The sequence below is a fragment of the Haliotis cracherodii genome, unplaced genomic scaffold (genome assembly GCF_022045235.1).
Source record: "Haliotis cracherodii isolate W230 unplaced genomic scaffold, xgHalCrac1.p SCAF_22, whole genome shotgun sequence".
Taxonomy (NCBI): domain Eukaryota; kingdom Metazoa; phylum Mollusca; class Gastropoda; order Lepetellida; family Haliotidae; genus Haliotis; species Haliotis cracherodii.
The window spans coordinates 1057766-1085051 of NW_027266278.1; the positions used below are offsets into that span (position 1 = coordinate 1057766).

A 27286-nucleotide genomic window follows, 5' to 3' on the forward strand; every position below is an offset into this window, starting at 1 on the left:
GTAATACAAATAACATTTGGAATAGTCTCTGGTAGCATGCACATCAAAGGCAGGTCCAGCATTTTAAAAATCTCATTAAAATCAGATCTTAGTTCTCGCTACCACTAAACAAAGATCTGAAGACATCCCATTACGGGTCACGTCAGACCGACCTTGCGCGAACTTTGACCGACCAATGGAATGACCAATCAGAAGGCAGCTTTCTGGTGCTCTACGGCGCAAGTTTCAAATTGGCGACTACGCTTCGAAACATATTTTAACAAATTCTCGATTACAAATTTGAAACTTAAACAATAAAAACATTCTGGCTAAAAGATGGTCTCGATTGTAAGGATTCAGTCGTTAAAACCCGTAACTATCGTTCGGAATACCGCATGTTAAAGTTTTCGAGATTGCATGATTAGAAATCACATTCCAACTGTCACTTTCATAATCTGGTAAGCGACGCACTGATTGGTCGAATGAAAAGTCGTTCTGACGTGACCCCTAATGGGATGTTTTCAGATCTTTGTTTAGCGGTAGCGAGAACTAAGAACTGATTTTAATGAGATTGGCATTTTTATAGGGAGGGGTCCAAATTTTAAAATCCACTCAGTCAATTGTACTGCCTACACCATACAACATTTGGTTTTCAAAAGGGGGAGTCTGGAGCCCTGGATCCCCCCTCTGGATCCGCCTGTGCACATATCTTATTGAGTACTTTGAATGAGATATGTTAATATTAATTGGTCATCTGACAATAGATAAATTCAGGCGATGTTTATTTGAGAAAAAGTGTTAAATTTGGTTGTAAAAGCATTCATTCTCTGCATGTCAAGTTTTACTGGAGCAAGGCACATATCGGGTGTAGTAGTGACCGTCCTGACCGAAATAAGCACCTTCCATCCGCTAACATCAAGTCAACATATAAAAAGTTGCCATTACAAAGACGTGTGGAAATAACTGGTCAGTATTTGTTTTACAAGTAAAGGATACTATTTGAGCTTTCAGCGTGTTCATGAATCACACATTGTCTGTCCTAGGTGAATTCTGTCCTGATGACAACCTTTAGATATAGATTCATAACAACCAATTTGTATTGATTAATAGAAGAAGAAAAGAATTTACAATACACTTTATTTACAGAACATGCCACATGGTATACAGAAAACTGATGACATGCTTACACGGAATGAAAATCAGTTCTCTCCAGAAAATCAGGAAAAATAGTAAACATTTCCTTTCAAAACTTAAACTGTTTCATATCAAGCAATCATTCCTTCAAATTTGTGTAACAAGAAATTTAATATCCCAGAAACGAACCATTTACAACAGAAAACACATTCCTATATAACATTGAACAGAAAAAAAACATGGTTACATTTTCCAAACTTTCTCAACACTATGTTTCAAGTTGTGACAAGAAAGACAAAAACTTTTGTTCCTAAAATGGTAACTGCAGCCTCCCTGTTGGAATGTAGCAACAGACAGCGGAGCTCATGGTGTTGATGACTGTAGGACAGTGGAGGTTCCGGTAGAGTGTTCCAAGGAATTCCACACGGGGTATTGGAAAATCAGACATTCCCCACTTTATATAAATAATGACAGCGCCGACACATCCAATCCTTGATGTAGCTCTCCTACTTATAATGTTCACATATCTTCATGAACTCAATGATGGAGCGCGAAATGTTGTCATCAGAACCATCACTGGCCACGACCGCCTTGCGACCAAACTCCTTCGCCTGGAACAGATATTACATATATTGACATGAAGCAATGAGTTTAAGAATTAGTTCTTATATTTAGTTTCTGATTCAATGATTTCTATTGTCAGTCATGTGAGTGTGGACTCTAGACAGATGTTAACGGTCAGTCTGTAAACCTATTGAAGTGGCACATGTGGTATCTCAAGACTGTTACTGACAAACATTTCCAGTGTCATCTTTCCAAGGCAAGGAATTTAACTGACTTTAAAAGTCCAGTTTCCACCCTTGCCTAACCAGGCTGGGTTCGATCGTATCGTCACCAGTGGCTATTACTAATTATGCATAGACTCGTTAGTTCAGCCAAAAGCTAACTCCATAATACCAGCCTAGTTCGGCAAGGGTGGAAACTGGAATTTCATAGTCAGTTAACTCCCTTGCCTCAGGAAGATGATACTGCCGATCTTAATGATCTAATATGAGGTAGGATTCAGTATGAATATATTGAGCCTCTAGTTTATGAACACAACAATCATGTTTTGTTCACATGAAGACATTATTAGGGTAATCTGTTTCTGAAAGAATACAGTGCTGCACACCACCCTGTTTCTTAAAGGGGGACTGGTGGCCCAGTCGCCTAAGGCACCACGATTCACTGTACAGAGTTGCGTCCCTTAGACATGCCAGAAACCTATGATTGTGGGTTCGAATCCCGGTTCGCACCGACTATGTTTCTAGGTCTGTCAGCACCATACCCGTGCTCGTGGGTTTCACCGAAGTGGTAAACGTCTGAGACCTGCACCACTTCGGGCTTTCCTCCCACATTAAGCTGATACGCCATGATATAACTGGAATACTGTTAAAAGAGGCATTAAACCCAACTCACTCACTCACTCACTCACTACCAATACATACATGGAGGCCGTGTTAGGTGTCATCATGTGAAATCAATGAAATCAGTGTTGCTAGATTGTACAAGCATTTTTCAAGCTATCACAATACAACTGGAACAGAGGTAGCCTACCTAAGTTGCAATAGTATGGAAATAGTATTTTTACTATTGTAATATTATTGTAATAATTGAAATGTATTCGAAAGTGGGGTTCAAACCCACACTCAGCAGATCCTGACACAGTACACAACTCTGAACTGTGAACTGCAGTGCTGTGACCACTGGGCCACCTGGGGAACTGATGGAGACTGCACTGCGACAATCGTAAGTCTATGTGACAGTGTAGCAGTTACGACAGTTATGCGATTGCTTTGTAAAGCGAGCCTGTGACTACTGAGTCTAACCCTGTCTGTGTGTGCACTCACCCTCTTGATGTGACCCTGGGCTGTGACTACTGTGTCTAACCCTGTCTGTGTGTGTCCCCACCCTCTTGATGTGACCCTGGGCTGTGACTACTGTGTCTAACCCTGTCTGTGTGTGTACCCACCCTCTTGATGTGACCCTGGGCTGTGACTACTGTGTCTAACTCTGTCTGTGTGTGTCCCCACCCTCTTGATGTGACCCTGGGCTGTGACTACTGTGTCTAACTCTGTCTGTGTGTGCACCCACCCTCTTGATGTGACCCTGGGCTGTGACTACTGTGTGTACCCACCCTCTTGATGTGACCCTGGGCTGTGACTACTGTGTCTAACCCTGTCTGTGTGTGTCCCCACCCTCTTGATGTGACCCTGGGCTGTGACTACTGTGTCTAACTCTGTCTGTGTGTGCACCCACCCTCTTGATGTGACCCTGGGCTGTGACTACTGTGTGTACCCACCCTCTTGATGTGACCCTGGGCTGTGACTACTGCGTCTAACTCTGTCTGTGTGTGTCCCCACCCTCTTGATGTAACCCTGGGCTGTGACTACTGTGTCTAACCCTGTCTGTGTGTGCACCCACCCTCTTGATGTGACCCTGGGCTGTGACTACTCTGTCTAACCCTGTCTGTGTGTGTCCCCACCCTCTTGATGTAACCCTGGGCTGTGACTACTGTGTGTACCCACCCTCTTGATGTGACCCTGGGCTGTGACTACTGTGTCTAACCCTGTCTGTGTGTGTACCCACCCTCTTGATGTGACCCTGGGCTGTGACTACTCTGTCTAACTCTGTCTGTGTGTGTCCCCACCCTCTTGATGTAACCCTGGGCTGTGACTACTGTGTGCACCCACCCTCTTGATGTGACCCTGGGCTGTGACTACTGTGTGTACCCACCCTCTTGATGTGACCCTGGGCTGTGACTACTGTGTCTAACCCTGTCTGTGTGTGTACCCACCCTCTTGATGTGACCCTGGGCTGTGACTACTGTGTCTAACCCTGTCTGTGTGTGTCCCCACCCTCTTGATGTAACCCTGGGCTGTGACTACTGTGTCTCTCTGTCTGTGTGTGTACCCACCCTCTTGATGTGACCCTGGGCTGTGACTAGTGTGTCTAACCCTGTGTCTGTGTGTGCACCCACCCTATTGATGTGACCCTGGGCTGTGACTACTGTGTGCACCCACCCTCTTGATGTGACCCTGGGCTGTGACTACTGTGTGCACCCACCCTCTTGATGTGACCCTGGGCTGTGACTACTGCGTCTAACTCTGTCTGTGTGTGTACCCACCCTCTTGATGTGACCCTGGGCTGTGACTACTGTGTCTAACCCTGTCTGTGTGTGCACCCACCCTCTTGATGTGTCTAACCCTGTCTGTGTGTGTACCCACCCTCTTGATGTGTCTAACCCTGTCTGTGTGTGTACCCACCCTCTTGATGTGTCTAACTCTGTCTGTGTGTGTACCCACCCTCTTGATGTGACCTTGGGCTGTGACTACTGAGTCTAACCCTGTCTATGTGTGTACCCACCCTCTTGATGTGACCCTGGGCTGTGACTACTGTGCCTAACCCTGTCTGTGTGTGCACCAACCCTCTTGATGTGACCCTGGGCTGTGACTACTGTGGCTAACCCTGTCTGTGTGTGCACCAACCCTCTTGATGTGACCCTGGGCTGTGACTACTGCGTCTAACCCTGTCTGTTTGTGTACCCACCCTCTTGATGTGTCTAACTCTGTCTGTGTGTGTACCCACCCTCTTGATGTGACCCTGGGCTGTGACTACTGTGTCTAACCCTGTCTGTTTGTGTACCCACCCTCTTGATGTGTCTAACCCTGTCTGTTTGTGTACCCACCCTCTTGATGTGTCTAACTCTGTCTGTGTGTGTACCCACCCTCTTGATGTGACCTTGGGCTGTGACTACTGAGTCTAACCCTGTCTATGTGTGTACCCACCCTCTTGATGTGACCCTGGGCTGTGACTACTGTGCCTAACCCTGTCTGTGTGTGCACCAACCCTCTTGATGTGACCCTGGGCTGTGACTACTGTGGCTAACCCTGTCTGTGTGTGCACCAACCCTCTTGATGTGACCCTGGGCTGTGACTACTGAGTCTAACTCTGTCTGTGTGTGTACCCACCCTCTTGATGTGACCCTGGGCTGTGACTACTGTGTCTAACCCTGTCTGTGTGTGCACCCACCCTCTTGATGTGACCCTGGGCTGTGACTACTGTGTCTAACTCTGTCTGTGTGTGTACCCACCCTCTTGATGTGACCCTGGGCTGTGACTACTGTGTGTACCCACCCTCTTGATGTGACCCTGGGCTGTGACTACTGTGTGCACCCACCCTCTTGATGTGACCCTGGGCTGTGACTACTGTGTGTACCCACCCTCTTGATGTGACCCTGGGCTGTGACTACTGTGTCTAACCCTGTCTGTGTGTGTACCCAACCTCTTGATGTAACCCTGGGCTGTGACTACTGTGTCTAAGTCTGTCTGTGTGTGTACCCACCCTCTTGATGTGACCCTGGGCTGTGACTACTGTGTGTACCCACCCTCTTGATGTGACCCTGGGCTGTGACTACTGTGTCTAACCCTGTCTGTGTGTGTACCCACCCTCTTGATGTGACCCTGGGCTGTGACTACTGTGTCTAACCCTGTCTGTGTGTGCACCCACCCTCTTGATGTGACCCTGGGCTGTGACTACTGTGTGTACCCACCCTCTTGATGTGACCCTGGGCTGTGACTACTGTGTCTAACTCTGTCTGTGTATGCACCCACCCTCTTGATGTGACCCTGGGCTGTGACTACTGTGTCTAACCCTGTCTGTGTGTGCACCCACCCTCTTGATGTTACCCTGGGCTGTGACTACTGTGTCTAACCCTGTCTGTGTGTGCACTCACCCTCTTGATGTGACCCTGGGCTGTGACTACTGTGTCTAACTCTGTCTGTGTGTGCACCCACCCTCTTGATGTGACCCTGGGCTGTGACTACTGTGTGCACCCACCCTCTTGATGTGACCCTGGGCTGTGACTACTGTGTGTACCCACCCTCTTGATGTGTCTAGACCTGTCTGTGTGTGTACCCACCCTCTTGATGTGACCCTGGGCTGTGACTACTGTGTCTAATCCTGTCTGTGTGTGTACCCACCCTCTTGATGTGACCCTGGGCTGTGACTACTGTGTCTAACTCTGTCTGTGTGTGCACTCACCCTCTTGATGTGTCTAGACCTGTCTGTGTGTGTACCCACCCTCTTGATGTGACCCTGGGCTGTGACTACTGTGTCTAACCCTGTCTGTGTGTGTACCCACCCTCTTGATGTGACCCTGGGCTGTGACTACTGTGTCTAACCCTGTCTGTGTGTGCACCCACCCTCTTGATGTGACCCTGGGCTGTGACTACTGTGTCTAACTCTGTCTGTGTGTGCTCCCACCCTCTTGATGTGACCCTGGGCTGTGACTACTGTGTGTACCCACCCTCTTGATGTGACCCTGGGCTGTGACTACTGTGTCTAACTCTGTCTGTGTGTGCACCCACCCTCTTGATGTGACCCTGGGCTGTGACTACTGTGTGTACCCACCCTCTTGATGTGACCCTGGGCTGTGACTACTGTGTCTAACTCTGTCTGTGTGTGCACCCACCCTCTTGATGTGACCCTGGGCTGTGACTACTGTGTGTACCCACCCTCTTGATGTGACCCTGGGCTGTGACTACTGTGTCTAACCCTGTCTGTGTGTGTACCCACCCTCTTGATGTGACCCTGGGCTGTGACTACTGTGTCTAACTCTGTCTGTGTGTGCACCCACCCTCTTGATGTGACCCTGGGCTGTGACTACTGTGTGTACCCACCCTCTTGATGTGACCCTGGGCTGTGACTACTGTGTCTAACCCTGTCTGTGTGTGTACCCACCCTCTGGATGTGACCCTGGGCTGTGACTACTGTGTCTAACTCTGTCTGTGTGTGCACCAACCCTCTTGATGTGACCCTGGGCTGTGACTACTGTGTCTAACTCTGTCTGTGTGTGCACCCACCCTCTTGATGTGACCCTGGGCTGTGACTACTGTGTGTACCCACCCTCTTGATGTGACCCTGGGCTGTGACTACTGCGTCTAACTCTGTCTGTGTGTGCACCCGACCTCTTGATGTGACCCTGGGCTGTGACTACTGCGTATAACCCTGTCTGTGTGTGCACCCAACCTCTTGATGTGACCCTGGGCTGTGACTACTGTGTCTAACCCTGTTTGTGTGTGCACCCACCCTCTTGATGTGACCCTGGGCTGTGACTACTGCGTCTAACTCTGTCTGTGTGTGCATCCACCCTCTTGATGTGACCCTGGGCTGTGACTACTGCGACTAACCCTGTCTGTGTGTGCACCCACCCTCTTGATGTCCTGGAAGACGAAGTACAGCATGGCCAGGGCGTGGCACACCGTGGCCAGATCCTCGGCTGCACGGTTCGGCTGGTGTTCCCGCATGTCGTACATGGCGTTCAGGACCTGGATTGCCTCAGCCTCCTGTGCCTCATCTGTGTAACAGGGATAAAACAGGGTTATAGGAGTATAACAGGGATAAAACAGGGTTATAGGGGTATAACAGGGATAAAACAGGGTTATAGGGGTATAACAGGGATAAAACAGGGCTATAGGAGTATAACAGGGATAAAACAGGGCTATAGGGGTATAACAGGGATAAAACAGGGTTATAGGAGTATAACAGGGATAGAACAGGGCTATAGGGGTATAACAGGGATAAAACAGGGTTATAGGAGTATAACAGGGATAAAACAGGGTTATAGGAGTATAACAGGGATAAAACAGGGTTATAGGAGTATAACAGGGTTATAGAAGTATAACAGGGATAACAGTTGTTTCATAGGTGTATAACAGGAATAAAACAGGGTTATAGGAGTAGACAAGGGATAAGACAGATAGGGTTATAATTCGATTAAAAAACAGGGATAAAACCGTAAACTACAGAGATACGAGAGGTATATACTACCAACAGAGATATAACACAAACATAGGATATTATAGGAAGACAACAGGGATATGATGCGGATATATATTAGTAATAGAAAGACAACAGGGATATAATAGACACAACAGTGATATGAGGGTGATAAATCAGTAATAGAAAGACAACAGGGTTAAAAGTGGGATATATAATAATTAGAAATTTGAGTAAGTTGAAGAACATTTATATTTGTTCCATATTTGTGCAAACAAGCAGGAACACAATCGCAGTGGTCCACCAACCTAGCGGCTCCTCCTCCTCCTCTAGCCTCTCCACAGCCCCAGGCCCCACCCCCTTCGGTACATCCGGGGTCCTGGTGCGCGACATGACGATGCGGTTCAGGTGATGGTGCCAGATGCTCGTCACCTACAGGGGCAGGATACACGTATACTCTCACAAGATATTACTGGAGTAAGGGAGTGTTACACTCATACTTTTCTCGTATATATAAACCAATACTCCATCAATTGGAAGCTTGGAATCTCCGAGGTGTCATCCTTCATTGTTAAGTGTGGGCCTAGTTCATCTCCATTCAATAATGATAAATACCCAGAAACATTCACCTTCATACAAATGTTTTAAGTCTGGATAAATTCGCTAATAGTTGTCCAATCAAATTACTCTTCATTCCTGGTATTACAAGAATTTGACACCAGTTATTTTTCGGGAGTTTTTAATAACAGGAATTATGCATGAGTCAAACCTTTCGCCTTTAGTGACTTCACAGACTTTCAGCAAGTTTAACATCAACATTGGCACAGTATGATATGATAAGGTGAAAATGAGTTTAACATTGCGTCCAAGTTTATTGCACATATAAACTGATGTGCATGCACATGTGCGTGTGTGGCTGCTTGTACTAGTTCGGACTGATGCCGATTTATAGTGCTAGCCCAATGAGATACCATGCCACAGTATAACATGAATACCCAACTCAGACACAGTATACCGACTCCGAGCTGACCAGTCCTTGTTTTAGCCCCTTAATGCCGAGAGCCAGACAGGTTAACAACAAGTACCATCTTTTAACGTCTTTTGGTATGACGTGGCCCTGGATCAAACCCTTGACCTTCCGTTCTCCGGGCAGAAGCTCTACCACTAGACCACGGAGGCGGTCATGTATGCTATATGTTTGATCCCTACTTGACAGCGATACGGAATAGATGCCAGATGACATGAGTCAAACCCTAACTCTCCACAAGCTACTGGCTGTTGATCACACCCGGTCCTACCTGTCTGTACAGCGTGTCAGCGACGTCCATCTTCCCCTGGCGGAAAAACACGTTGGCCATGTGGAAATAGCCTCCTGATGTCCGAATGTCCTCTGTGCCAAATTCTTCAGAAGCGTGATAAATCTGACAGAGGAAAATACATCTCATTCTCAATCAATTCTCAAAGTATTAGATTAATAATTTAATATTGACAAGGTTAAGGGTTTGTTCTGATAATTGTGTGCCTTGTCAGTGAATCTGAGAGGTGAACCCATGACCAGTGGGTTCTGGCAACTTAAGGATGCAAATCTGCACAATGATTACTTCACAACAAGGTAAGACCAAAGCCAGATAAATGTTCCAAATAAAGGAGGTATGTGCAATGTTTTATCGGATGATAATATACAATCAACACTTGTTTATCTGTCAAGGATGTTTCCAACTTTTCTTATCACTTTCTTTAGGTTACAAAAAGACTTATCAATGATTGTTTTCCAGGAAGTGAGTGAGTGAGTGAGTATGGTTTTACGCCGCTTTTAGCACTATTCCAGCAATATCACGGCGGGGGACACCAGACATGGGCTTCACACATTGTACCCATGTCGGGAATCGAACCCGGGTCTTCTGGGTGACGAGCGAATGCTTTAACCACTAGGCTACCCGACCGCCTCTTTCCAGGAAGTAATGCTGCGCACAGATGCAAGCAAGTCTCAGTGGGGTAGTGTATAACCAGGGTACTTTGTGGGAGCTACATCCCCAGAACCAGGGAGCGGTAAGAATATGTGGCCGAGGTAGAAGGGCATCATACCCGACACCTACTGTAACAATTATCTCTTGAATGTTCTGTGATGCTGATCAGCTGCTATCGGCTGACATCCACTACTGAAGTGAGCACCAGGTGTTTACAAACTCCTGGGGTCATCACTGTGTTTCAGGGGTCCATTCCTATAATTTACACAGCTGGTTTGCCCTTTACACCTCATGGAATCTGTTTCAGCAGATAATCTAGACTGGTTATTCTCTTGCTCATGTAAAGTGGTGTATCATGTAAACAGGTGTATCATGTAACCTGGTGTATCATGTAAAGTGGTGTATCATGTAAACAGGTGTATCATGTAATGTGGTGTATCATGTAAACAGGTGTATCATGTAAAGTGGTGTATCATATAAAGGGGTGTATCATGTAAAGAAGTGTATCACGTAAACAGGTGTATCATGTAATCTGGTGTATCAAGTAATGTGGTGTATCACGTAACCTGGTGTATCATGTAAACTGGTGTATCACGTAAACTGGTGTATCATGTAACCTGGTGTATCACGTAAACTGATGTATCATGTTAACTGATGTATCATGTAAAGTGGTGTATCATGTAACCTGGTGTATCACGTAAACTGGTGTATCATGTAACCTGGTGTATCATGTAACCTTGTGTATCATGTAACCTGGTGTATCATGTAACCTGGTGTATCATGTAAACTGATGTATCACGTAAACTGATGTATCACGTAAACTGATGTATCACGTAAACTGATGTATCATGTTAACCGATGTATCATGTAAAGTGGTGTATCATGTAACCTGGTGTATCACGTAAACTGGTGTATCACGTAAACTGATGTATCATGTAAAGTGGTGAATCATGTAACCTGGTGTATCATGTAACCTGGTGTATCACGTAGACTGGTGTATCATGTAAACTGGTGGACAACACTATATCAGTCATCGCTTGAGATACTCACATCATCTGCCAACTGCCTCAACGCGGCGGAGTACTCTCCCTTGGCAGCGTACAGCAGTCCCAGGTTTCTGTAGAGCTTGGACTTGATGGCGTTAGAACACTCCGGTGTCTTCAACACGGTCCACTGGGCCTGGGCTAGATACTCCTCCGCCTGGGCCAATCGACCTAAACCTGGGGAGCACAAGACACCTGGTAATGACAAAACACCTGGTAATGACAAGACACAAGGCTATCACAAGACACCTGATGATGACAAGACATCTGGCTATCACAAGACACAAGGTAATGACAAGACACCTGATGATGACAAGACACCTGGCTATCACGAGACACCTGGCTTTCACGAGACACCTGACTATCACAAGACACCTGATGATGACAAGACACCTGGCTATCACAAGACACCTGATGATGACAAAACACCTGGCTATCACAAGACACCTGATGATGACAAGACACCTGGCTTTCACGAGACACCTGATGATGACAAGACAACTGATGATGACAAGACACCTGGTAAAGAAAAGACACCTGATGATGATAAGACATCTGGCTATCACAAGACACCTGGTAATGACAAGACACCTGATGATGACAAGACACCTGGCTATCACGAGACACCTGGCTTTCACGAGACACCTGACTATCACAAGACACCTGATGATGACAAGACACCTGGCTATCACAAGACACCTGATGATGACAAGACACCTGGCTATCACAAGACACCTGGTTATCACAAGACACCTGGTTATCACAAGAGACCTGGCTATCACAAGACACCTGGCTATCACAAGACCCCTGGCTATCACAAGACACCTGGTTATCACTAGACACCTGGCTATCACAAGACACCTGACAAAACATCAACATGGAGAGGACTACTGAAAATGTCACCCAGCCCTGTAGCAATCAGTTGGGATTTCTCAGACAATACCCTGACATCATTTTAGTCAACATATTTCATCTTCTCGAGGCAAGAGAGTTAAGTGATTATAAAAGTCCAGTTTCCACCCATGCCAACTTAAATGAGGACTGGAACCACTGCCCATACAATCACACACTGGTGTGGCTGGCGGAGACAAGGGTATCTACAGACCACTCTGATATGACCGGACCATGACTTACAACATTCACCAACCCACTCACTACACGTTCAGTCCTGGGGAGCTAAATATTCCATATACCCAGTAAATATACAGACGATTGTGTCAACTCTTAAACAATTCAACCCAAACACAATCTCCTACTGCTCCTGTTTGTATACATTGTTGTGATGTACCTATGCTGGCTTCTCCAAGGATGAGGTATGACGGCACCAGCTCTATGCTGGACAAGCCATGAACATCGATGGAGAATCTCAGTGACTGCATCGCTGCTGGAACCGCCTGTTCATGTTTTCCCTCAAACAACAACTTCTGACCTGTTGTACGCGTCAAGTCGATCATGTGCCGCTGTAAACAACGAGGACAGATGCTGGTTTTTATCATATTTTTAATCTAGTAAACAGACGCAAGGCAACTATATATTAATGTTTTAGGTTTTCATCTGAAATAAACAAAGAGGTGAGTAGTGGTGAGATGGAAGGCTTTTAAATGTTTAAAGAAACAATTCCAATTTAAACACATTAAAGGATATTGTACTACAGCCACTTATTCAGCATGTACGATTAAGCATACTTTCCACTGAAGTACAGAAGAATTGTGTCTGTCCAACATATTGATTCTGTATATATATGTTTGACTTTCTATTTGATTCTGCAACCAAAACCTGTTTTTTGTGTTCTTTTCAGATGATATTACAGAATAATCTTTAAATCATCAATTTGAAACAATGTCTATGAGTCCTTGTCGTTAAACCGCAAAGTTTAAAACAAACAAAGGGGTCGTCAGATTAAACTGCCACACCCAAAAACTACAAGAACCCTTTATGTCTTTCACTGAACATGGACTAATTTCTGCTGAGTTTCCCAGATTAAAGGAAAGTTCTGACTTTAGGCAAGCAAAATGAGTATAAGCCTCAGAGTGTTCACTACATTCAGCCTGCAATAACACTGTTTTAAATACACTGATAAGTCTGATGTATATATGGATAAGTCTGATGTTACAAACAAAATCCCGCAAGAAACAGTAAAAAATCTTTTTGTGGATAGCCAAACGGTAATAAATCTTATTGGTGGATAGCGAACTATTTTCCGTGTCACCTGGAAGACGTTACAAAATCTATTTAATATCCATGAGTTGACTGTGCAGATGCAAGATCATAGTGAGAAATCCTCTTGTGACATTTTCTTAATGGATGTACATTCTATTTATTTATGATGCTTACCTTTTTTAATGATAATTCCTTCTCCCTCTTTTGTCGTTCTTCGTTTGATGGGAGGAAGGGAGCACTGATACGGAGCGGGATTAGACTGTCGCAGATCTTCTCGTGGATGCCGAGCCAGTCGGCTTTCTGATGCTCGACCCCACTGGAATTCACCAAATTAGATACATAAGTCATTGATGGACCATCTCACATCCATCATGTCCATAAGATTGATGTTTCATTTTTCATATGTTTTACTTTTACACATGATCTGGTGATATATCTATAATACATAAGTTATGATCAATCTATTCTGAAAAAGCTGTGACAATGTTGGTGCTGATATATAGTAAAATATGTTTATAACGAACACGCCTATTACGAACTGGTGGACATAACAAACTTATTTTGGGATCGCACTTGCAATATATATTGCTGTATATTTGCTTACAAGGAACTACAGTTATAACGAACTAAAAAAAGGGTCCCTTTGAGGTCGTTATAACCGTAGTTTACTGTTATTCATAGGAATTGTATCAACTTTGGAAATACGGGAGAATATCAGCCTTTCACATACAGATGTGTGCATAACTTACTTGGTACCTAAAGTCCAGAACATGATCCCATGAATCATATGATCTCTGCACACATGACATGACATAGGCTGGCCAATACACAATACAAAACTTGTAATTTAGACATACTTACTTCTAATGCAAATACAGAATCTGGGTTGGAACTGGCCAAAGCAACCTATGCGTGTCATATTGGGCAACTTAATGGATTGGTGGCCAGACTTGATAACTTGTCATAGCGATACGGATCAGTGCTCATAATTACAATCATTGGCTTGCCTGGTGCAGACTCAGTTATTTACAGCTGACCATCATATTGCTAAAACATTGTGCAGCTTTACACATTATCACTAGAATCTTGTAAACAGCATCTGGAATGCATGTAATGAATGTAGCTTATATAGGGACACTAAGTCTGTCATACAGACCCTGAGACAAATATATCAAATACAGCCAGTGCAAGTCTATAATATTTGTAAAGTAAAGTCTAGATTACTACAGTGTCAAGAAATGAAGAGTGTCTGTGGGTTCCTTTTATGACATTTCATAACTATTATTTAACAACTGTTTTTATCTGTAAAATATGTTCATTTCAGAGACAGTACTCTGTACAGTAAGAAGCTATGTAGATGTAATCGGGAGCACCTTTAGAATACAATACAGAACTAAGTACAAACTACTGTCACACCGGTTAACCCATAGTTCACTGCTTTCGTCATCAGATTATGTTTTTGGATATCATATGTTTTCATGTTTATCACGATTACTCGCACTGTAACATGAAGTGTGGCATCACACAGACATTATAAATACTTGGATGATGGCTTGTTTTTAAAATAAAGTTGTCTTCCATAAGTGAGTGAGATGTTTTACAATTGTTCGTCTGTTTAGAGAGAAAATTAAGAATGTTTGTTAAGCATCCCAAAACCTATAACACGAGGACGACAAAACAGTGGAGTGATTTTGTCGCCAGAGTGATCATATTTGAAGCCAGGAAATTAATCCTTTTATCAGACAAAACATGCTTTTCCAAAACCGTTCAATAATGCACAAGGACTTGAACTATTTGGTAACTAGAGACAATTTTATATAGTTTTTTTGATTCTGGAATAGAAGGTCTACTGCTGACACCTGCAGAGCACCTGTCCACGAGATCATAACTTATATAAAAATCCTAAATCGTTATTTACAATTAACATCATTCGAATCTACTATTATCGGATCACTTGCTATTTGACACCATGCTATCATTAAGTTCTAGTAAGCGTCATATACTGTAAACAAGTCGGCAAGTGATGGCAACAAATAAACGTGCAGAAAGAAATATTAAAATATACGTAAACTTTTATCTCACCAATAATAGGTCACTCTGCAACGCATGCATTGTATAAAGGCTGGCTTTTGACACAATTCACAGAGTAACTTCAGTCCCTTAGGGTTTGATAAAGGATTGAGTGTCATGTTTCCTAAAATGACAGGAAGAAACACTATGTTTTGACTCTACTTCACTCGTTCATGCTGTCATTCCGCCATTGTTGTTTATCTCGTTGCTATTGCTAATGCGCATGTGCGGATATCGCCTATCGGAATCCTTCGGGCAACTCCGTAACGTGACAAACGAAGTGAATGGTATTCTCGGGTTTCGTTGCTCGGTGTAGCATGAGTAACTCGGAGAATGGACCCGTCTCTGGCGCCATTCTCCAAATTCCCAAACGTTTTTCATATTGTTTTACAATGACACACAAGGAGCTGTTTATCTTATATAGATCGTAAAACGCCTCAGCCTTATTGTGAACTATCGTAGCGCTTCGGCCACTATTCCAGATCGCCGGCTGTCATATTTGTGCTTGCCGAGCTTCAAACGTAAGAAACACAGTAAAATCAAAATATAGTTGTATTTTCCCCATCATCAAAAGTTAAAAGCTAAACTAATCTATCGAATCCGTGGAAATGAAGGAAGCTATAATTTAAATAAAATCTAACATAAATATCCTTCAATCATCTCCAAGAATGTGGCTGGTATGAAGTGATTTATTATCGTTTAACGCCAGTGTAAGCGATATTTGCAGGTACTTCACGGCGGTATGTAAACAATCGACTCTCGACCAGACAAATCATTGATCGATAGCATAAGCAATATTAGTGCCCATAATTGCTTCAAAAACAACAACACTATCACCGACTGCAACCACTCTATCGTCATTTCAGCAAAGCTCTTACCACAAAGTTTGTTTGTTGTTTAACGCCACACTCATCAATATTCCAGCTATATGACGGCGGTGTGTCAGTAATCGATCTGTGCTTGGGAAACGATGACATGCATCCACCAAATCAACTTGCCCGACCACCCGATCCCGTTAGTCGGCTCTTATGACAAGCATAGTCTCATATCACGGCAGGCATGGGTTGCTGAAGACCTATTCTACCCAGGATCTTCACGGTTATCTTACGACAATAATAAGTAGTGCATCGGACCCCGGAGATACTACATGCTGCACCAGAGTGATCTGTGACTTTAGCGTGACTTTTTCACGTGGCCTTTTTTCAAGCTGGGTTTTGTATCGAGATTAGATATTTTTTCAGCTATATAGCTACAAAAACAGTTGTTTTGTTTTGGGTTTTTTTAAATTATGAGCCTGAATTTTCTTTAAAGAAAAACACCCTGCAAAGATGTAATTTTTGCAGCAGGCAATTTCTGTTTTTGTTCCACAGTAAAAAGCAAAATTATTATTTTCCAGTATTTTCGGGGAAACTATATCAAATGGTCGGTACATAAGACGTGCACTACGTTGGGCTTTCCTCCCACATCAAGCTGACGCGACACCATATAAATGTAATACTTTTCAAAGCGGCGTCGAACCCAACTCACTCACTCACTATCATAGTTTTGTTTGTTTGTTGTTAAATAGTCGTGTCTGGAAGATATAATCCAGTGACTGATGTCATGAGCATCGATCCACACAATTGGGATTCGATGACATGCATCAACCAAGTCAGTGAGTCTGACCACCCGATCCCGTTAGGCGCCTCTCACGGTAAAACATAGTTGTCTTTTACGGCGCTATCCCCTTGACGTGCAAAATGAATCCAACTTCCTTACAACTTGTAGATTATCTTCATGCAGAGTAACAATTTGTGTAAACCCATCCTCGGTTAGCCAGGGTACCATATACATATCCGTGTATCTCCTTTCTGTTACCCCCGTGACCTGTTCACTACCATAGCCTCGTTTTGGTTCCAACAGCACGATGCTAAAATTAGCCATCCAATCACATTACTCCCACGAGTGTTTTATCTCTTCATTATTTTTTGGAATTTATCGAATCCATCCGATGTACCGGAGACAAATGTGGATATGAACCAGCCTAATGACATATACTGAAACACATGGATAACGCATATTGGAATTGTTGTAATATTTGGCAAAATGGCCACAAAAATCTAATCAAGGTGTTCAGGGCATTTTATATAGGCATGAGATATTCAAACATAATAATGTCGTTGTACGAGTTCAAATCTTCGAGTGAATTGCAAAAGTAACGTCACTTCATGAAAGTTTCCCATTGAAATATCACTGCATTGTTTTAGGTCCTCGATTTTTGACGTTAGTCTTTCATGAAATATCTGAGACTGAAGTTAATCCATAAAACTTCGGAAACTAAATAAACCGGCAGGTATAACTGAATAGTTATTGAGGTTTTCACATATGTTAAGCATGGCAGCCAGAGTTGGTAATCTTTAATGTGGTACTGAAGACAAGGGTTTTTCCACATGAGCTGTGCTGTACCAATTCATAGGCGCTTGTTTGTTGTTGTTTAACGCCACACTCAGCAATATCCCAGCTATATGACGGCGGTCAGTAAAATAATTCTGGACCAGACAATCCAGTGATTTAGCATCGATCCACGCAAATGGGATACGATGGCATGCGTTAACCTAGTCAGCGAGCCTGACCACCCGATCCCGTTAGTCACCTCTTACGACAAGCACAGCCGCCTGTTACAGCAAGCATGAGTTGCTGAAGACCTATTCTACCCCGGATCTTCTCGGGTTGTACCAGTTCAAATAAAGGCAGTGGACACATATCTGAAAATTATAAGGAATTAGCTTGCTGTCGTGCATTTGCTCGATTTTACAAGTGGGTGTGATAAATATTCCGTTGCATCTCGTGTTACGGAGACTTATCTACATCTCACTCAGTAAGGTGTATCTGTTTCATTGGAAAGTGTGTTGTACGCTTCTTGGTCTTTCTGTATTACTTTCAGATGAAGTATAAACTCAACAGAGATGGAATTGTTAGCCCACACTAGATACCTATATTTAAATACGTTTGGTATACTTTCTGTACAATGGTTTTACGTGTGATCAGAATACATTCGTGTCTCAGAGATCATTCATCAGGAAGAGCAGTGTATGACTCAGGCCTCCTGCTTGTTATTTCCTGTCACGTGGTCGACGGTTATTTCCTGTCACGTGGTTTGCGGTGTCTTCCCCCAACTGTACCCAGGTCCGCGAGGGTGAGGTGTACTTGTTATTGAGACTTGCTTACACAGCTACAGTGGTGGGCAGAGATGGAGGGTCGGGGGCGGGTGTTCTCACAAGTTGAGGTGAAGTGAAATGCGGTTTAACGTCGCGTTCAAGATTATTGAATTTACATAGCGACGTGCGTATGTGCATGCATGCATGCGTGCGTGTGTGTGTGGCTGCTTGTACTAGTCCGGACTAATGCCGATTTTATAGTTCTAGCCCACTGAGATACCATGCCGCAGTTTAACATGAATACCCCACTCAGACACAGTATACTGACTCCGAGCCGACCAGTCCCTGTTTTAGCTCCTTAATGACGAGCGCCAAGCTAGTTCCAATGAACATTGTAGCACGACAAGCTACTACGTCGGGTAGCCATGAGCCCAGTATATTGTAGCACCACAAGCTACTAGGTTGGATAGCCATGAGCCCAGTATATTGTAGCACCACAAGCTACTACATCGGGTAGCCATGAGCCCAGTATATTGTAGCGCAACAAGCTACTACGTCGGATAGCCATGAGCCCAGTATATTGTAGCACCACAAGCTACTACGTCGGGTAGCCACGAGCCCAGTATATTGTAGCACCACAAGCTACTACGTCGGGTAGCCACGAGCCAAGTATATGTGAAAACCAACCACATGTGAGACAATTCAATTTGACTTCGCGTCCGACATATGTTGTTGAGACGGCCCCGAAATATATTTACTTCCAGGCAAAAGAGGTAAAGAAGGATCGATTGACCACGCCTTTCTTCGTCAAGGACACAGGAAGCGTACTGTGACGTCACATTTATGAACGAAAGAAATATATCCCACAATACATGTATATATGTTATTGCCCGGCTGACGTCAGTGAACATGTCACTATATAATGTAACAGAGACACTGATGCATTAATTTACATGTATACGTTATGGTTAATTGATTAATTCGTTTGAAATAGTAGGAACACGACATTGACTTCACTAACACGAACTATTGAAGGTTTAAGGTTATCAAGAACGGCAAAATAAACACGCGCATACAGGAGGAATTCTTTAATTTATGGGGCGGTCGGGTAGCCTAGTGGTTTAAGCGTTCGCTCGTCACGCCGAAGACCTGGGTTCGATTCCCGACATGGGCACAATGTGTGAAGCCCATTTCTGGCGTCCCCCGCCGTGATATTGCTGGAATATTGCTAAAAGCGGCGTAAAACCATACTCACTCACTCACTCTTTAATTTATATCAACATAGTGACCTTGTTCTTCATGCTCAGCTTCAACAATGATTCACTTGAAACATAGTCTGAGAATTTTTTTAAATAATGAAGCGTTTTCATATACGTTTGGACACCTCTTATTGTTTTAACAGACCAACGCAAACGCACACCTGTATACGTTAGTCCGTGAATGTGGTACTTTGGGTGTTGGAAAAGCTGATTTAAAAAGAAATCGATATACGATTTCAGAACTCCACATAAGTTGCGTATCTGCGTAAAATAATCAAAATAAACCATCATGACCCAAACATTCTTGAGCAGATATAGAGGTAGTAGTAGTAGTAGTAGTAGTAGTAGTAGTAGTAGTAGTAGTAGTAGTAGTAGTAGTAGTAGCAGTAGTAGTAGTAGTTGTAATAGCAGCAGAAGTAGTAGTAGTAGTAGCAGTGGTAGTAGCAGTAGTGGTAGTAGCAGCAGTAGTAGTAGTAGTAGTTGTAATAGTAGCAGAAGTAGTAGTAGTAGCAGTGGTAGTAGAAGTATTAGCAGCAGTAGTAGTGGTAGTTGTAATAGTAGCAGTTGTAGTAGTGGCTGTAGTAGCAGCAACAGTATTAGTAGCAGTGGTAGTAGGATCAGTAGTAGAAGTCGTGGCAGTAGTAGCGGTAGCAGTTGTAACATCAGTGGTAGTAGTACAATATACACTGATACACATAATACATAAAAAGTGTACGACGTGCGTCCAGCCAGGCAGTGGCAGATGAGACACTTTATACAGTCAACACCTTGTAGAAACATATAATGTGAGAGGTGGGAAATTAAGATAAGAATTCAGAAGGCTCCCCGATTCTCCTCTTCGCATATATATATATATATATATATATATATATATATATATATATATATATATATATATATATATATATATATATATATATATATATCCCGCAGACTGGGCCCAAAGTAGTATGATATATGGAACACCCAAAGAAAACTATCAATACTCAATGTAAATGACATGTGAGTGAATATTCAAACTCTCAATGGATTATCCAGGGCCCTGACAAATTACAGAGGTATATGTTTATTTTGGCAAGCCCCTGATAAAACAACAACATATAAAGTCAATGACGTCAAGCGAAACACAAAGCAATGATAAGTTTTGTGTTTATACACAAATTATTTTTTTCAGCACAATAAATGACTGACATGAGTATTATCACTATGAGAATATGGTGGGAGGTGTGGTGTTGCCCAGTGCGACAGACCCGAGCACCGACATGGGGATACCCTTGTTGTGTTGCTGGTGAGTTTACACATGGGAGTTTGACGTATGCGGGTATTTGCTTATATGGGGTGAAGGGGGGACGGGGATGAGACGCGCACTGGTGGGTACATTGACCGAGATGGACAATGGGGATTTCTGTGGAGGGAAGGGTTGCTGAGGACATGCAGGTCGGACAGAGGTCAAGCTTGTTTTTGTGACCTCACGCGTGTCTCGGTGTTCAGGAAAAACAGGCACCAAGGAAGGTTTCTGTCTTGGCAACAAATGGGGCACGTGGCTGAGACCGGGGTATATAGCACCCAGATCGGTTGACAGTCAGACAGGAACCGAGCTACAAGAACTTCTTCACGAAAGCCTTTTGTCTCAGACGAAGAAGCACAGACGACAGGACAATAACGATCCTGCACAGTCAACGTGATCAGCAGACGACATTTGGAAAGAGACAACAGGGCACTGAACTCTAAACATGGTTTGGTTGAAAATTCGTGCTGCTGCTCAGCTCGTGCTGTGGGCGTCCCTCCTGCTCCTCCCCTCCATGGTGGGGGGACACGGGCGTCTGCTGGAACCCCCCTCTCGAGCAAGTATGTGGAGGCTTGGTTTCAATACCCCACCAAACTACAACGACAACCAGCTCTTCTGTGGTGGTTACCAAGTGAGTATAAAGATGTTTCAAACCAAAATGCAGTAGCATATAAATTATTATATTATTTCTTGCACGAAACGAACTTTCTGTCTATTTCTCCAGCAAATGGACGGTACACAAAAACAGTTCGTTATAAGCGTGTTCATTATAAACGTAGTTTATAGTACATGTGAAAAATCTGAACTACCCTATCTCTTTGTAGGACACCACGTCGCTATATAAGCGCAGTAATCATGAACGCGGTGTTAAAGCCCATTTCACCTCACCCATCCAACCTTTAAAGGACACAAACTTGTAAAATATGACACCATCTTCACCATGACTTCCATTACAGAGACAGTGGGAACAGAACAAGGGGAAGTGCGGTGTGTGCGGAGATCCCTGGGACGGGGTGCGCGAGAACGAGGCTGGAGGGAAGTACGCAAAAGGCATAATCGTCCGGAAGTACAACCAAGGGGAGACAATCAAGATTGACATTGATCTGACCGCCAACCATAGAGGTAAGTTGCATTTTCTTAAAGTTATAAGAATATTACCATCAAACCACTGGACATTTTCTTTAAGAGTTATCTTAAAATTCTGATCCTTTCATTTTGCGATAATGCTAATGAGCAGCAAGTTGGTATCGGGAAATGTTTGACCTCTTAAGTCACTAAAAAACAATATCTTAATTCCAAGGCTATACATACAATGTCTAGTACTGGATTTGCTTGACCAATAAAGACCGGTGAAGATCCAGGTTAGAATAGGTCTTCAGCAACCCATGCATGCCATAAAAGGCGACTATGCTTGTCGTCAAATGCGACTAACGGGATCGGGTGGTCAAGCTCGCTGACTTGGTTGATGCATGTCATCGTATCCCATTTGCGTGGATCGCTTCTCATGATATCAATCACTGGATTGTTGAGAGCATAATCGATTATTTACATATCTGGAATATTGCTGAGTGCGGCGTGAAAAACAAACAAACCAGACTCCAACCTGACCGAGTAAAGGCAGTAGTTCTGTGGCCCCACCTGCTTCACTATAGACATACAGGAATCCTAGAAACGTATTTGAAATGTATTGATGGGACATACCTATAGCAGGATACAGGAAAACCATTTCATTGTGGAATCAATATCTGTTCAAATTCCTTTTCTTTATTTCAGGTTATTTTGAGTTCCGTCTTTGCCCCCACAACAACCCCTCCACCCCCGTCACCCAGCAGTGTCTGGACACACATGTTCTGAAACACCCTGACGGTAGCACGCGCTTCTACGTCACCACGTCACGTGAGGGCAAATACAACATGGAGGTCATACTTCCGGCGGAAGTGACGTGTTCTCAGTGTGTCCTGCAGTGGAAATACAACGCTGGTAAGTTAACTGATTTACCTTGATTTAAAAATATATATATATTTTGTTTTCATAAGATATGTTTCTCTTCTGTTTAAGCAAATGATATCAGAAGACTGTTCTCAGTGGTGAAATAAACATGATCTATTTTAAAAAAAGGATGTTTATTAAAGATGTGTTACTCTTACATATTGTTTTTCTTAAGTTGTGCGAACATTTTTTTTTGTCTGGTGTGAGAAATGTACACGATCATAAAACTAGTCTGACATGCAACTGTAGATATACCTACCATTTGACCAGGCAACTCTTGGGGATGTGAAGCAAGTGGTCACTGCTGTGTTGGGTGTGGACCTCAGGAACAGTTCTACGGCTGCGCAGACGTCGCGATACTCTCGTCTAACAGTCACGTGCAAACTGTCTATGTGGCGCCATCTGGCGGGGCTACATCCGGGTGCTCAGCTATCGGACTCTGGGCAGGAAATAGCCGTATAGTCACGTGGTGCAAGACGAACTGTGCCCAGGGTAACTGTCCCACACAGATGTGTTCCGAGGGTTGTCGTTCCCTTGGCAACCAGCATAAATAACTTTAATGCTCCGAAATTAGGGTATTGGACGATGATGTAACGTGGTCTTGTGAAAGAAGTGCTCAATGTATATACCAAGTATTTTTATTTTGATATGATATTTATTTTGATGATGTTTATTTTGTAATAAAAAGTTGATAAACATTAATGTTGTATTCTATTGTTGAGGTCACCTTGACACAGTCAATGTGACCTCTTCGCTCGTCAGGCAGTCCACCCGTCAGTCAATCCGTCAGTGGAATAGTACGTCAGCACTAAACGTTTCACATACCATGTCCTACGTGTTTCTAGTTACAACAAAATAAACTTTGTATTTGGATCAAAATTGCAGGCGCACAGCTCATTAAAGGGGAAAAAAACCTTCTTGCGATCCCCATCTTCTAAAAAATTATTCATTGTTTTCAATTATTTTGCGTATGTTGATAAGACGAAGTAAGATTTTACGGATGTACAATTCCAAATGTTGTCATGGCATGGCATTGTTTGAAATAGGGTGTTTTTCAGCTGAGTGAATATCTAATATTGTTTACCACTTGGTGACTTTGCTTGTCAGAGCTAACACACCACTTGTAGCCGAATATACTTTAAAGTGATTATTCTGTCACCTGATTTGTTGACATTTAACCATAAATTGAGATTTTATTTTAACTGGAACATCTATCTGAGACACAGCCACAGTTAAGTAGAAAGCTTTGTTTCTTGTTTGTGAAAGTCACCATAGTTAAAAAAAGGCGAACAGAATTGAGCAACTTAACACAAAATGTAATGCTGGAATCAGTTTTGAAATATATCAGGAAACATCACCATATTCATTCAGTTCATTGAAGATGTTAAGTTGCATACTTTTTGGATTTACCAAATATGCATGAATAGCTAACATGGTAAATATCTATTATCATAGCTAAGGTAAATAGAAAACGTCAGCGCCAGAGAGAAATAGTGACCACTTGCTTCACATCCCCAAGAGTTGCCTGGTTAAGTGGAAGGTGCAGCTACAGGTGCATGTCAGACTAGGCTGTAAACCACAATGGCCATATCCAGTCAAGACAAGAGTTTGTCTTATTATCTGCCGAAACAGATTCCATTTGACGTAAAACGCAAAACAGTGTTAAAACCTTTAACATGAATAAATGCCTGTATATTCTAACATCCAAATACCTGGTTGTGTTGGACATTATTCTATGTTACCAATCTGTTTTTGTAACCAATGGCGACAATCCAGCGGCGATGTATGACACCAAGGAGTGGTTTTTTCTTACTGGTTTTCTCCAGAGTTGTCTATTCTTGTGTATCGCAGGCCACACCTCCTTGTTTGTTTGTTTAACGCCGCACCCAGCAATATTCCAGCTATATGACGGCGATCTGTAAATATTCTGGTTTGGGCCAGACAGTCGACATATTTGACAATAATTTCTTTCAATGTACATTGTTCTTCACAACAATGGGCGGTGGGGTAGCCTAGTGGTTGAAGCGTTCGCTCGTCACGCTGAAGGCCTGGGTTCGATTCCCCACATGGGTACAATGTGTTAAAGCAATTTCTGGTGTCCTCCGCCGTAATATTGGTGGAATATTGGCTAAAGTGGCTTAAAATCATACTCACGCACGCACGAACTCACTGACTCACTTAAATGTTATACCCCTGAAGAAAGGTGAATCGACTTTTGTATCAACAGGAGAATAGTCTGGTAAAACATGTCTATTTTTATCAGCATGAATAAGCAGAGAAGGAAAACGATGGTTTGGCATGAAATGTGAACAATATTTTGTTTTGTAGAGGGTTTGGATCAGTTTGGATAGAGCAAGGTCTGGAACATATTTCACAGTTTACTGCTGGTTTTAAACAACGATGTATTGACATCGATCAATTTCTTTCAATGTACATTTCGTCTTGACAACAAGGGGCGAGGGGGTAGCCGAATGGTTTAACCCCCTGGATGCCACAGGGACATTTATGTCCCTCCTCTACAACCCTCACATTGAAGTCGAATAAAATTGAAAATACATCACCCACACAAATACACTTCACAGCTTTGAATAAGATGGGAAATTTTCTGTTCTGTGATCTCATCCACTGGCATTTTAGGCCAAGCAAAAAAACTGAAAATGACCTCTGAAAATAAGGTACATCGTAAATGTCGCCATTTTTTACACATAACTAAATCACCACTCACTGCGTTATTTACAGCATGTTCTGAAATCTAAATTTCGGATATTTACTCGGAGAAATGAATTTCAAAAATAGTATGTTAGTGAACACGGGTATCTGTTTTTTTTATGAAATCAACAATGATCATTCCAAAACGTCTCCAATAACCCTAGAATCGTTTCGAATGTGTTGGAAAATACGCAAACACGAACGCCGAAGTGAACTTTCCGCCATATTGGCTAGAGTTTACAAAATCACATTTCAGGTACACCGGTTATGAGACGCCTGTAACATCACGTATATTTCAAACTTATCTGCGATACATACATCCTTGAATTCCTCATATATTTTTGAATCAAATGACCAGTGGTCTTTGTAACCAATACAAAGTGGCTGGATGAAATCAAGCAAAATAAGTTAGGTGTGAAAACGAACGCTGTGCTCGAGAAACTGCACTTGTTTGAAATGTAATCAAAACAAAATTACAGATACGGAGGTCTGTGTTACAAATAGCAACGTCATAGAACATGCTATAGGATGACGTCACAAACAAGCAATGTAACGCCAATGACGTCACATAGTAATAGAATAGACAGCAGCCAGTCGTTAGGAGAAAGCGGACTGCAAACAAGTTACAGTGGCCCGCAGATTTTTGTAAACATGCGGGCATTTTTATGATAATTCTATCCATTTTAGCTATAATACTTTAAACGTTCAGATTAAGTGCATTATATATTCCATTGGTTACGTTTATTGTTATATTAAAGCGTTGTATCGGAAACATACGTACTGGTCCTAACCTTTATACCGTTGTAAGTGTCATGTTTTAATTTTGAAAAGACACAAAGACAAAGATACCAAATGGTGTAAACTTATCGGCAAAATAGATTCGTTATTCTGTCTTTATAGTTGCCGTATACGGTGTCATGTTAGGTTAGCAGAAAAAATATTGGGCGAGTCGTCTGCTAACCTAATTTATAACTAAAATGGATAGAATATTCATAAACCGCCCGCATGTAATCAAAAATGAGCAGGCCACTGTAACTTGATAATGCCCTCATATTGCTTGACGACGGGCCATTATCACGCCCGTTGTTAGGTGACGTCAAGTTCAATAGTGACGCCATCTGGTTTGTTCTATGACGTTTCCATATTTGTAAAAGTGGGTCAGTGACATTCGTGTTGATTGCAGTCAATGTTTCAAAATCGATATTTTGGTTTCTTTTTATTTGATAACAAATTCCATCCATTTTAGCTATAATAACGGTAACATTATTTTTCAGGGCATTATCATTTGCAGAAATCCTCGGTGTTTTCAATTGCCCTCCGGCAGTTAATGGAAGACCTCGGGCTTCTGCAAATGGTAATGCCCTGAAAATTAGCGTTACCCTTATAATGACACGAATAGTCTAACTACTAGTCTGCCTCCATATTTACGTAAGTAGCCCCATTCGCCCGTGTTTATGAAAGCAATTTGTTCTTAATACCAAAATACCCAATATGAGATGTCTAGTTTAAGGGGTAAATAAAAAACGTACAACTTTATGCATAACGACTTGTGGTTTATTGCATATAGCGACGTTTCTATGTACATTCTCACTTCACCTATCAGCGCCAATTATATATTTGCTTCCCTTGTTATGTTTCACCTCAGTGATCTTATAACTTTTGTTGTCCTTACAGGTACATATATATGTTCTCTGCCTCATAGCATTTTTTCACCTGATGAAGGAGTAGGTAT

General features: G+C 42.8%; 2 protein-coding genes across 2 annotated transcripts; one reads left to right on the forward strand and one right to left on the reverse strand.

The window, feature by feature from the left end:
- Nucleotides 1-1119: 1119 nt before the first annotated feature.
- LOC139471265 (zinc finger MYND domain-containing protein 12-like) lies at nt 1120-15367 on the reverse strand. The gene is made up of 8 exons (XM_071253564.1): nt 15185-15367; nt 13277-13418; nt 12231-12402; nt 10950-11119; nt 9231-9353; nt 8241-8364; nt 7365-7510; nt 1120-1724 (listed from the first exon to the last, which is right to left on the reverse strand). Exons 1-8 carry the CDS (start codon nt 15289-15291, stop codon nt 1620-1622), a joined length of 1089 nt encoding a protein of 362 aa, XP_071109665.1. The 5' UTR covers nt 15292-15367; the 3' UTR covers nt 1120-1619.
- Nucleotides 15368-21301: 5934 nt separating this feature from the next.
- Nucleotides 21302-23399, forward strand: LOC139471343 (uncharacterized). The gene is made up of 4 exons (XM_071253662.1): nt 21302-21487; nt 21813-21978; nt 22630-22836; nt 23116-23399. The coding sequence occupies exons 1-4, from the start codon at nt 21302-21304 to the stop codon at nt 23397-23399; spliced, it is 843 nt and encodes a 280-aa protein (XP_071109763.1).
- The last annotated feature ends 3887 nt before the right edge of the window (nt 23400-27286 follow it).

What these genes read in the sequence shown, in the direction of transcription:
- LOC139471343 (XM_071253662.1), top strand. Translation starts at nt 21,302, where the DNA reads ATGGTTTGGTTGAAAATTCGTGCTGCTGCTCAGCTCGTGCTGTGGGCG. An exon ending in TCTGACCGCCAACCATAGAG is followed by an intron (nt 21,979 to 22,629) that starts GTAAGTTGCATT and finishes TCTTTATTTCAG; the next exon opens with GTTATTTTGAGTTCCGTCTT. An exon ending in GCAGTGGAAATACAACGCTG is followed by an intron (nt 22,837 to 23,115) that starts GTAAGTTAACTG and finishes CCATTTGACCAG; the next exon opens with GCAACTCTTGGGGATGTGAA.
- LOC139471265 (XM_071253564.1), bottom strand. Translation starts at nt 15,291, where the DNA reads ATGACACTCAATCCTTTATCAAACCCTAAGGGACTGAAGTTACTCTGT. An exon ending in TGCAGAGTGACCTATTATTG is followed by an intron (nt 13,419 to 15,184) that starts GTGAGATAAAAG and finishes GGTGAATTCCAG; the next exon opens with TGGGGTCGAGCATCAGAAAG. An exon ending in CTGACACGCTGTACAGACAG is followed by an intron (nt 8,365 to 9,230) that starts GTAGGACCGGGT and finishes CTGCCCCTGTAG; the next exon opens with GTGACGAGCATCTGGCACCA.